A 13,074-nucleotide genomic window follows, 5' to 3' on the forward strand; every position below is an offset into this window, starting at 1 on the left:
TTAACAGCAAATCTATAAGTTTGGCCCCAAACCTGCGTTTGTAGAATACCGCTGTGTGGCCTTGAGCAAGCCATCTCTCCCTAGCTCAATTTTCGGCGCTGCAAGGCTGAAAGGACTTTTTAAGCCAGATTTAACAATCCCAACTACCCTATCACTCTTGGACGGACAGATGTATCAGCATATATTGACTTTACAAAACCGATACCAGCTTCTCAAGGCGTTTATGAGATGAATTTTACCTCTAAACAATTGGTACCAACTTTTTCGGTAGTTGGTAATATATGCAGGGTACTCTTTATCAAATCCCTCCATGTAACGGGAATATTATAAGAATTATACAACAATTTGGATTTTGGACTTTTGTCAGGCAACAGACAACACATACAAATAATGAAGAGATTTTTCAAAACATCGGATGGTCATTAAGTCTTTCCCTGATTTCAAAGACTTATTGTTCTAATGCCATTATAGATACTTACATCTGGTTTTCACCATGCACTAATGAAAAGTTATACATGTATGCCCATTTAATTATCGCCTTCATTACTTCATCAAAGTTAGCAAAATCAACAAAAACTATAAAGACGTCATTTTGGGAAGACTTCTGTAGTTTCACAGCACTTTTATTATATCACTTAATTTTTAGCCATTATGGATTTGCAATTAGTTGTGCGGCTATGTGGTCTAGTGGTATGACACTCGCTTTTGGATCGGAAGGTCCTAGGTTCGAGCCTCGCTCGGCGCATAGTTGAGTCCTTGGAAAAGGATCTTTACTCACATTCTCTCACTGTACTGAGGTGTAAAATAAGTACCTGGTCGTTAACAGCACTGTCTTTGTCTGAAAAATATTGTAAAATCGCCTAACAGGCGTCATGTCTCATCCTACATATTAAGTGTTACTGTTGGCTAGGGACCCCTTATAAAGCGCTTTGAGCACGTTGAGTGGATATTGCGTAATATAAAAAAGCTCAAAGAAAGCTCAATGTCCAATAGATAAAAAATAAACAAAATTCTCTTTGTGTAAAGTCCATGGAACAAAATTGCCAAAAAGTGGCTCAACAACGCTTCATAGCCCAGTATGGTAAACCATTACAGGCCATGAAATTTAAAAAAAAACCAAACAAACATAGAAACGGTTTGTTTTTTTACTTTGCCAGTATTCAAGTGAATTTTTAGTGTTGTCAGATGCACAAAAGAGTTATGGGCCAGTCTTTCGTTAAAATGGAAAAGATGACTGTAAATGTATATATTTAGCTATGCTATAATTTTATGCCGCATCCAGTCTTCTTGAATATCAGCCACATATGAATTTTAAGTTAGACAGTATTCCTCCATCTTGGGAACAGGCCATTCGTGAATTTCTAAACGACACGTCTCCAGGCGATTAGCAGTAGTAGCGTATGACTACACCTCCAAATTAATTTCGCCAACCCAGCTTCGAAAGTTTCATAGCCACCTTCAAGTTTAGTTCCTGGGCAGTGGAGGACGATGTGATCCCTGGTCTCTGGAGCTGCCTGACATTTCCGGCAGGCATCACTGTTCCCAAGTTTCCATCCGCACATGTTTGATCCAGACGGATTGAAAGGGATGGACTCGTTTGCCGGGCCGCCTAGGTCACCGGACATTTCTCCTTATGACTATTTCATCTGGGGCTACATCAGAGACATTGTTCATTCAGCTTCCATACCAGGTGTTGGGAGGCTTACTATAAAAATAGCTGTTATTGGATCACAATAAAACCCAGGGAAAGAACTCGAAAATGGGTTTAATTTGCTTGTAGGTAGCCATGGTAACCATAATGAGGCGCATTGAGTAAATCATAATGGAAAATAAAACGTAAAGCATGTAATTTATGTGTTCATAAGTCCACGTTTATAGTATATTGACCGTAACGTTTTTTTCTGATAAAGATGCTATTAAACATGGAAAGACTTTATGGAAAACCTGCATAAAAAAAATAAATTATAATGAAATAAAATTAATATGAAGGGGGAAAATGTGAAGGGGAAGAGGGGGAGGGGAGGGGGAAGAGGAGGGAGTGGAGAAACTGAAAAAATAGAGGTCTCCCTCTCTCTCTCTCTCTCTCTCTCTTTCTCTCTCTCTCTCTCTCTTTCTCTCTTTCTCTCTCTCTCTCTCTCTCTCTCTCTCTCTCTCTCTCTCTGTGCATCGTCTATCTCACCATATCTTGCGGCTTTGTGGTTTAGTTGTAGGAATCTCACGTTCGGACCAGACGATCCTGGTATCGGGACCTGCTCTGAGCGGCGCATATTTATTGAGACCTTGGAAAAGACTCTTTACTCACGTTCTCCCACCATACTCAGGCGTACTGGCCGGTAACAGCGTTGTCTCTGTCGGTAAAAAAATTGTAATACCGCATAACAGCCAACATTTCTTCCTACATGTTAAGTGTTACTGTTGGCTGGGGACTCATGGCAAAGTGCTTTGAGCACGTTAAGTAGATATTGCGCTAAATTCTTTTTAAAAACGCCCAATCCCCAGATCAATTTTTTGTCCCCCCAGCTATATAAAACGCCAGGTGTTTGTTTTTATAGGACCAGGTATAAAACTGGAAAAAGACGAGACATTTATGGAGATAAGGGGCTGTATTGTTTACCATGATCCACCTGTAAACACGAAGGTGGACCAGCAGATGCACACCCGATACTCCTCACTAACCGTGATTCGTGTTACCTACAAGGGCGACAACAACAACTCAATAACTTAACTATTTACCATAAAGAGATTACAGTTCACGGAAGAGTCAAATTGGCTCTCACTTACCTACTCTTGTCTTTAACGAAAATAAATAAATTTAAAAAAAAAGATAAGAAAGCGAGTACGGGGCTGCAAGAGCTTGTTGGAGTTTTTCGAACAGTCTTCGGATTTCAGTGGGGCATTTTCCAGTTCCAGCCCTGTTGTATGCCCGTGCTGCTCCGGTGACTTCAAGAGTGGATACAATCAACATGGCGTCTTTGTACATATTCGGAGCTTTTCTGTTCGTCCTGGCTGGAGAAAGCATGGCTCTGCATGAAACGTCAAACGGAGGTAAAAAATCATCTTAGTGCGGCTATGTAGTCTAATAGTATGACACTCGCTTTCGGATCGGAAGGTCCTGGGTTCTAGCCTCGCGTTCGGCGCATAGTTAGTCCTTGGAAAAGGCTCTTTACTCACATTCTTTCACCGTACTCAGGTGTAAAATGAGTACCTGGCCGTCAACAGCGTTGTCCGAAAAAATTGCAATATCGCCTAACAGGCGTCACGCCTCGTCCTACATGTTACGTGTTGCTGTTGGTCAGGGACCATTTGTAAAGCGCTTTGAACACGTTTAGTGGGTATTGCCCTATATAAAAGCTCATTTTAAAAATAGGTGACAAACCGACTCACAACGGTAGTATGTAGGCAATTTATAGTTTATAATGAATAACAATGTGGAATTGAATGTAAGCTTCACTTTAAAAACGAAAACATTTAATGTGAACGTTTCTCGTTTCCCCTTTATCAACAAAGTACGATTAATGAAACACTAAAGACGGATGTAGTATTTCATTCATCATATTCTGTTTTCGTTAATTGAAGTAAAGCTTGCATGGCATTCAATTTCACAGTGTTATCTATTCTGACGTTGTTGTTAAAACCACAGTATATGCAATGTTAACCAAATAACACATACTGTGTTCTTTAATAAAACGGCAGTATTTATTTGAGCTCCAAGCAGAGACATTTACATAATCTAAAATATGAAAATAGTCCATCAGAGCCATCAGCCCTATAGAACCGGAGTTGATACCGATTTCTATAGCTCAAAATGGACAATACCAATTGCTTGTTACCCTTTGGATAGGACGCACGTCTATCGTAAAGTACTTTCCACCAGAACTAACAGTAATTTGGTGATAAAACGTGGGTCTATAGCGAATGACCATTAAATGTATGACTTTTCCCAAGAAGATATTGAAAACTAGATGCAAATATCTAAAACGGTTAAAGAATAATGTCTTTGAAACCAGGGAAAGACTTTACGACATCCTGTACAAAGGGTGATTTCCATCCCTCAAGATATTATTTCGTCTGTTTAAACAGAATCTGTCATACATTTCCTCTACTTTACAAATTATTTGTTTATCTGCCGGCCATTTATACAATTTTATCAATGTCTCTAAAGTCACATTTCCTCACTAAACTGCATTAACCAGACTATAAAAGTTTAAGGTTACACATAGTTTTGTGTGTTGGTCATTCAAATTTCCGGATGGCAATGGTGTGAGCTTTTTAGCCAAACACTATCTATAGATAGTATGCGCTTGGCCAAGAAGCTCAAAACATTGCCATCCGGAAGTGCAACGGACCAACACACAAAACGATGCGTAACCTTGAACTTTTATAGTCTGGTCCATACAGTTTAGTGAGAAGTACTCATAAACGTGGATGACAAAAAACAATAACAAAGACTTGAGTGACGTCATCTTCGTTCTATCTATAAGGTTTGCCACTGATTTTGTCCCTTAGTTATCCATAACAAAAAAAATACTGTCACGAGGACAACTTTCTTCAAAACAATACAGTTTGAAATCTTTTCTGCGGGTGAACAGAGCTCACAAATCAGACAACTCAGTAACAGGGCTGCCAATTTGGCAGATTTTCTGCCAAATGTCCTTTTTTGGCAGAATTTGAAGTCGTCTGGCAGAGGCAAATCGGTTTGGCAGTTTGGCAGATATTTGGCAGATTTTATTTTCCGAGGTCTAGGGATGAATGTATAGGTCTACTACACGTTTTCCATGGCAATTTTTATGTATTAGTGATTTTTTTAAACTTGGGAAATGAAAAAAAAATTATGACATCGGCCTTGAGAATTTTTTGTTTAACAAAACTGATGAGTTTTCAAAGGGGGTACTATAAATAGTACTGTTTGGCAGATTTTTGTGGTATTTGGCAGATTTTTAAAATTCAGTGGGCAGAATGCCTGAAATTAATCTGGCAACTCTGCTCAGTAACACAGTATGTCACAACGCTGAGGTAACAGTCCCTTCTCTGTAGATTTTTGTGCGGCTATGTGGTCTAGTGGTATGACACTCGCTTTCGGATCGGAAGGTCCTGGGTTCGAGCCTCGCTCGGCGCATAGTTGAGTCCTTGGAGAAGGCTCTTTACTCACATTCTCTCACCGTACTCAGGTGTAAAACGAGTACCTGGCCGTTAACAGCGTTGTCAATGTCCGAAAAAATTGTAATATCGCCTAACAGGCCTCATGTTCCGTTCTACATGTTAAATGTTGCTGTTGGCCAGGGACTCCTTATAAAGCGCTTTGAACACGTTTAGTGGATATTGCGCTATATAAAAGCTCAATTAAAAAAATATATATTATGTTTAGATTGTTGTAGTAGATTTTTGACCAAGCAAAACGTGGAATTTGTGACACACCTTCACATGAGCTCTCGGACAAACATAATTGGTTGTTTATAAACAATAACGCGAAAGAAATCGACATCTCTGTACAGACGATACAAGTTATTTTGAATTTTATTTTATTTGTTTTCCACTTTTATTTGTGTATTGTTCTGCTGACAAAGGGTTTGTACCCGAAACGGCCATTGTCTGTTTTTGCTCCCATATGAAGCCTCTCCATTTTCACTCTTTCGTTAGTATTTTCACGATCACCGGCTTCAGGCAGCCCCGACCGTTTTCTAGAGGGAAGAATAATATTATATGTACCACTGTCTCAAAATGGTTATAAGTCAGGATTAACCAGATCCCTAAAAGTGAATTTAAGATTTGAATTAACAGGAAATATGATATTCATTTTAAAAAAATAATGTGCAGTAACAAATAGGCTTCAACACTCGTGACGTCACTCCGCTCGTAATGACACATGGTAACTTAGTAACTGGTTCTAAACAATCGGAACAATGGCGGGTGCTCTTATGAAATACTTCTCCGACGAGCATAAAAGTAGGTATATCCAGAGGAGATAAAAAATATAAATCTGATCATGTTTTGACTTTTATACATTCTGATCACATGACATGTGAAAAAGTTCTAGCCAGCATGAAGAATTAAAAAGTACCGATCTTCTTTGTTTAGAACCAAGCAGCTCGTTGCTGGGCGGACGTGACATCAGACTATTGAATCCTATTATATCTGTAACTCTCTACCATAATAAAGGATAGAAACCAACCCTAACTTTCATATTTATTTGTTGCGAAAAATTCTATTGTAAACACCGAGTTTACCCTGATATACTACCGATTTGAGAAGGTCGGTCTCAACTTAAATTTGACTCCCCAACAGTCTAGTTTTTTTGAGGCTATGTAGTGTTGTGGTTTGATATACGCCTTCAGACCGGTAGGTCCCGGGTTCGATTTACGCTCTAAGCGGCGTACAGTTGAATCCCTGAAAAAAAGGTTTTTACTCTTATTCTCTCACAATACTTATGTATAAAATGAGTACTTGACCGTTAACAGCGTTGTCTCCGTACTGAAAATATTGTAAAATCGCCTAACAGGCGTAGTGTCTCGTCGCGTCCGACATGTTAAGGGTTGCTGATGGCTAGCGATCCCGTGTGAAGCTCTTTGAGCACACTTCGTGGACATTGCGCTGTATAAATGCTCAAGTTTTTTAGTTTACAATTTAGTGGTATCTCTAATATAATAAGCGATTTAGTCTTTTGTGCAGAGTTAGTTGTTATTCTAGTCCTAGTCCAGTAATTCATGATGAGATAACCATTCCAATGTTTCATGTGTTATCATGAGTAATGTTTAAATAACAATGTGACATTGAATGTAAGCTTCGATTTAATATACGAAATCAGATAAAATGGACGTTTCGGGTTTCCCCTTTCTCAACAAAACAAGATGAATTAAACACTATAGACGAATGAGATAATGTGGTAGTGGCGTTGTTAAGATTTCATCTTCATGAATATGAATTACTCCCTTGCGAGTGACAGCGTTAGATGCCGTCCCCTAGGCGTTCAATGAAGGAATATAGATGATCCGTCCATTAAACGTCTGATGTCAACAGAAATCGCCCATGTTGTCCAAAGTGGGCAAATTGTGGGTGGGGGGGGGAGGGGAGGGAGGGATAATAATAATCTTGCCCAAGGAAAAAAAACGAGAGTGCCTGAAGTAGGGCTCCAACCCAGGACCACGTGGGTCACAGTATTATGCCTTAACCACTCGGCCATTTCAAAACGCCCCATATATATATTTATATACATACACATAGAAGAGGGTGAGTCAAAAAGTAATGGGACAAGTCTCATACTGAGTTCATTTTCATGTGACGTCATTTTTTTGGGCTCAATTGAACTGACACATGTACTCTTTAAATCAAAAGTTAAAACTTTTAATTCTGTCAAATTTTGACAAAGGTATGACAGTTCAAAATGGCCGCCCCCAAGGATGTCTGTCAGCGACAGGAAGCTGTTATTAAATATTTCTTGTCTTCGAAGAAGAAGACTCGAGAAACATTCTTTAACGCATTGGTAAAGTCTATAAAACTCAGGCAGATTTTAGAGATAGTGTTTTAGGTGGGTTGAGCATGAGTCGAAGAGACAATCATTGGAATGGCGATACTCCTCTTCCCCAAAAGACCAAAAACTTCAATGCTGAGAAATCAGCAGCTGGGAAAATTATGCCAACAGTGTTTTGGGACATTAGATGTGTCATCCTCATGAATTTCCTACTACAGGGAGCCCCTGCCAACTCTGAAGGGTACAAATAGACCATGGAGCAACTAAAAGCAAGAATTCGTCGAGTTAGGCCGGATTTGGGGATGGAATGAGTACTGTATCTTCCACAAACAAGTGCCAGGAAAAGGGAGGTAATCGCATCGTTTTTTATGGAAAACGATGTCTCGCCCCTCCTTATTATACCAAACTTGACACTTTCGGACTTTCATCTTTTTGGTCCACTGGAGGAGGCAATGAAGGAACATCACTTTGAAGATGATTAAGAAGCTAAACAGTAGTGAAAAATTGGCCCAAAGTTCAGTCAACTCAGTTTTACGACAACGGGATACTTGACCTTACAAAAAGGTGGACTGTGGCTATTGAAAGAGACGGAGGCTATATTAAGAAGTAACATTCTACTTGGCTAATGCTAAGCTTTAATTTGAGGTATAATGCATGGTATTGATCAAATTTATCTTAAAGTAATAAGCAGAGTCCGATTACTTTCTGACTCACCCTCGTATAATGTAGTTCTTCAAAGCCATTGGCTGGAGTTTATTCGGGTTTCTATAGCGCGAGATGGACAACAATAACTGATTGCAATTCTTTGGATAGGATGCTAGTCTATTGCAAAGTACTTCCGCCAGATCTAAATGATCCAATTACCTGCTGGATGGACAGGGGGAAAAGCGCTCCAAAAATAATCTCGACATCACCCGGGATCGATCTTGGTCCCTTTGCTTGTGAAGCGAGTGCACAACCAACTGAACTATCGCCCCCCGCCCCCGCCCCCGCCCTTGCACAAACACACATACATTTAAACATAATATAAACGCAAAAATTTTTTTCCAACACATGACTATAACAATGCTATCATTTAATAGTTAAATTATATTTCTCTTTTCAGCTGGAGGGGACTTTTGTGGACCTCGGACTTGTCTTTCAGATGTGGGCTATTGTGACGGAGACAAGTGTAAATGTATAAACCCCTATGTCTACGGGGATGCAACTCTCAACTGCTACAAAAAGAGTGAGACTTAGACAAAGATTTGTACGATCGCAGTCGTTCTTAACTTAAAGCCTGACACTAAGACGTGCATTTTGACGTAATTTTAGGATAGTACATCCATAGCCTTCGTTAACTTATAGCTAGCCTGACTATAGACTTGTATTATGACGACATTTTTAGGTAAATGACCGTAGCCTTTCACAGCTTAACAAGAAGACTTGTATTATGAAGTCATTTATAGTAAGTCCACCCGTAGTCTTCAGACAGCTTGACAATAAGACTTGTATTATGACGTCATTTATAGGTAAGTGCACCTGTAGTCTTTACAAAGCTTGAAATAAGACATATATATTGTCGCCATAAATTCTCAACTTTGTGTTTATACATTTTATCCATGCCACGTCTGTAAACGAATCTCCATTTTTTAAATGAATAAAGTATATTATTATTATTATTATTATTATTATTATTATTATATTATTATTATTATTATTATTATTATTATTATTATATTATTATTATTATTATTATTATTATTATTATTATTATTATTATTATTATTATTATTATTATTATTATATATTATTATTATTATTATTATTATTGTCAGACTTTGAGTTTAAGAAGGCTACGGTATGATGCGAGTCTTCAAGTACATTGCCAAATAATGACATAATGTTTTTTTATTTCAAATTTAGCCACAAAAACTAATACTGGCTTCAAATAGGCTTCAATATTCGTGATGTTACTTCCCTCGTAATGACGCATAGTAACTTAGTAACGGTTCTAAACTATCGCCCGTATGAAATATTTCTCCGATGAACATAAAGATGTATCCAGAGGAGAAAAACATTATAAATTTGATCATGTTTTGACTTTTATACATTCTGATCAAATGACATGTGATAATTTTCTAGCCAGTATGAAGAATAAAAAGTACCGATCCTCTTGGTTTAGAACCAAGCTGCCCGTTGCTTGGCGGAGGTGACATCAGACTATTTAATCCTATTATGTTAATGATTTTTAGGAGATTCTCAATGTGTCAACATGATTGAATCGAACATTCCTTTGATGGTTTAAAATTAAATGTAGGTCGTTCGACAAGCCTGAGGTTTTTACATCACAAAAAAAGATGTACTATAAGAGGAGTATTGGCCATTGATTGAAGAACATCTTTTTAATTCGTCGATAATCTAAGTAATAATATTCTACCCAGAATGAAGAAAAAAAGATAGGTTTGGCAGTTTGATGATGATGCTGAGGATGATGATGATGATGATGATGATGATGATTATGATGATGATGATGATGATGATGATGATGATGATGATAATGATGATAACAGTAATGCTGCTAGTGCTGTTGATGATGATGATGATTATGATGATGATGCTAACGGTGATGATGATAATAATGAAGCTGATAATAATGGCGATGGAACTTTTTTTTTATAACCGATATTTTTTGTTTCTTTTCCAGGCGAGTTCCGTACGGAGGTCACGAACGACCCCCATATCAAGACCTATAACAACATCAGCATTGACCTCCCCGTGCCCTGCCGATACCTCCTGACTCATGTGGTCACCGAGTACAAGGACCGAAAGCGTCAGGTTGTGGGTAGCTGTGAATTTATGGTGAGAATATATGGCCCACAATCACAAAAGGGTACTAATGTTATGGTAGAGCACTCGCTTCACACGCAAAGGGACCGAGACACGATTTGGGGTGTGGTCGAAATTATTTTTTCTGATTCTCCCTGTCTATCCAACAGTGAACGGGTAGTTGGGTCTGTTAGATCTGGTGAAAAGTGCTTTGCGATAGCGTCCACTCACCGGATAGTAAGCAATTGTTATTGTCTATTTCACGCTAAAGAAACCGAGATTAACTCCGGCTCCATGGGCCTAATGGCTCTGAAGGACTTCTTGGATACAAATGTAGGATTTGAAATAGAGACAGCTTGTCAACACAGTTGATATAATTTTCAAAACGTTTTGGGCTGTTAAGCATTTCAGTTTTTTCAGATACTGATATTAAGAAACGACCCTGATAGTTAAAATACCACTTTTTTAAACTAAGCTCGAATTAACTTTTTTATGTAAAAATTTTGCGTTCAAAATTGTGTTATTGTATAGTCTTTAATGCACTGAGCTTTTGTAGATTGTTATAATGAAATAGTTCTGGAAAATTAACAACAATAAAACTGTTGACAATTGATCATTTTTCAATATATACGATTCTTTCCTCTCTTTGTATTTATTAAACGAGTTATTTTTACTAAGAAATGATAGGTTTTTCCAATTTGAGTGGTGGAATAATGTATTTTACATTATTCTGTAATAAAACGTCGTTATGTTTTATAATCCGACAACCTTTTATAATCAAACTCAACATATTTAACATAATTTACCGGATGAACAAAATGATCGATATGAGCTATAAGAATATAAACATAACTTTAATGACTTGCGATGATTAAAATACGATTCTTACACGCTTGCTTTTTGGAATTCCGAAATTGTTCCCAACCACCGCACGAGCCTGCAGCAACTTATAATGGTAATCACACTACTATGTTATGACGATCTATCCAGGATGCAAACTTATTACCGAACTCGTGCACCGTCTTAAGCCCGTCCGGAAGCTTCGGCACAGCGGTGAAATGGAATGGCCACAGTTTTTGGAGTGTTCATCCTCAGATTCCACTTGTCAAAGTAGGATTTGTGTCTGGTGAAGTCCTCACTGAGTACGCTCTCCAGACGGGTCCACACTTTACTTTGAGTAACGAGCGCCCAGTCGTCCGCATATCCCAGGCTCAGGGAGGAGGTGTTCGGCATGTCGCTAATGCAGAGATTAAACAACATTGGCGCCAGAATAGATCCCTAGGGAATCCCATTATTCAGTTTCCTGATTTTACTTGTAGTGTCTCCCAGTGCCATGTGGAATTGTCTTTCCCCTAAGATTGAATAGAAAAAACTTCAAAGTCTTTTTGCACCTTATGACCTTTGCAAGTTGGAGCATTAACCCTTACACCAGATCGTATCGTACGCCGCCGATAGGTCTATAAATACAGCACCAGTTTGCCGTTTCCTTTCGAACCCTGCCTTAATATGCCCTGCAAGGACAATGACCTGCTCCGTGGTCCACCTCCATTCCCTGAAGCCCGCCACTCAGGCGGCAGGGCAGCGTCTAGGACTGACCCCGTCGGTTCAGTATAACACGCTCTAAAAGTTTGTACCAGCAGCTCAGAAGTGATATTATGGGTCTGTAACTGTCGGCCTCCTTCGCCAGTTTCCCTGGCTTCATGATGGCAGCTATATTAGCTCTTTTCTACTCGTGGAAGCTTTCATTTTGCAAGGACGTCAGGCATTGCCTCTGTCAGCCAGGCCCGTGCCCTGGGATCCATATGCATTGGGATACGTATTTCATTTTTATATACAATGACGCATCAATTTGATCTTTCTTTATGTTTTTATGTGTTTATATCTGCAAAAAATAACATAATTGTTAAAGGTCTTTTGAGTTATGTAACCCTTAATGATTCTGAGATTTTAAAACACTGTGCCTATTAAATCGAGTGTCAATTAACTATCTTGAGTTAACTCCTGAGTTAGACATTTTTATTCAAGTTCTCATTCCCGGTGTGAACATAGTTGCAGGTCTGATTACCGAACGCAATTATAGGCTCGTTTTAACATTGTTGTAATGAAGAATATTTTGTGTTCTCTTGAGCGTATTTCCATTACAACAATGAGACCATAACAATTTGGGTCATCAGACCTTCAAATAAGTGCACCTCGTCTCATTTATATCAATACTTATCAAAATGTATTCTTATTGCGATGATTGGTTAACTTGTTGCATTTTGTTTTATTTTCTTAAAATCTAATTCTATCTTTTTCTTTATTTTCTTTATTTTTAATTTCCTTTTTTCTCATATTTTATATCATATTATATTCTTAAAGATAGGACATTATTCACGCCACTCATCTCTTTGTTATTGTTTTTAGACAGCCATTTTAGTGATTAGTTCTCACAAACTTCAATCAATCAGCCTTTAAATGTTTAAACGTCTAAGGTTACGCATAGTTTGGTGTATGGTACGTTTTACCGGCTGTTGGATTTAATGAGTATTTTAAATATACGCATAGCATAATTATCTTTGTTGTTTTATCATAGTTGTTATTTCTTAAATTTATCTTATTTTATCTTTAACTTTTTAAGTGAGTCATGTTCCTATCCCTAAATTATCTCCCCTTCACCCCTTCCTCTCCCCCATCTATTTACCATTATCAGGTACACGCCTTCCACAAGAAGAGATATGGTAAGTTCTATGTGGGCGGCTACGATGTGGCCATTCGAGTAGAGTGCAACAACGGAAGTCGTTACGAATGGACTTTCCGGA

General features: G+C 38.3%; 1 protein-coding gene across 1 annotated transcript in view; it reads left to right on the plus strand.

Annotated features, from left to right (window-relative positions):
* The first annotated feature begins 2,577 nt into the window (after positions 1 to 2,577).
* The window catches only part of LOC144977811 (uncharacterized), a 10,574-nt gene continuing 77 nt past the window's right edge, over positions 2,578 to 13,074 (plus strand). The window contains exons 1-4 of the mRNA XM_078923204.1: positions 2,578 to 3,045; positions 8,571 to 8,693; positions 10,152 to 10,306; positions 12,966 to 13,074. The exon at positions 12,966 to 13,074 is cut by the window's right edge and continues 77 nt beyond it. Coding sequence (XP_078779330.1) covers positions 2,964 to 3,045; positions 8,571 to 8,693; positions 10,152 to 10,306; positions 12,966 to 13,074 — 469 coding nt within the window. The 5' untranslated portion in view covers positions 2,578 to 2,963. The remainder of the gene's footprint in view (positions 3,046 to 8,570; positions 8,694 to 10,151; positions 10,307 to 12,965) is intronic.

Source organism: Berghia stephanieae, chromosome 8, assembly GCF_034508935.2.
Source record: "Berghia stephanieae isolate SIO BIC M18660-M18661 chromosome 8, UCSD_Bste_1.3, whole genome shotgun sequence".
Lineage (NCBI taxonomy): Eukaryota > Metazoa > Mollusca > Gastropoda > Nudibranchia > Aeolidiidae > Berghia > Berghia stephanieae.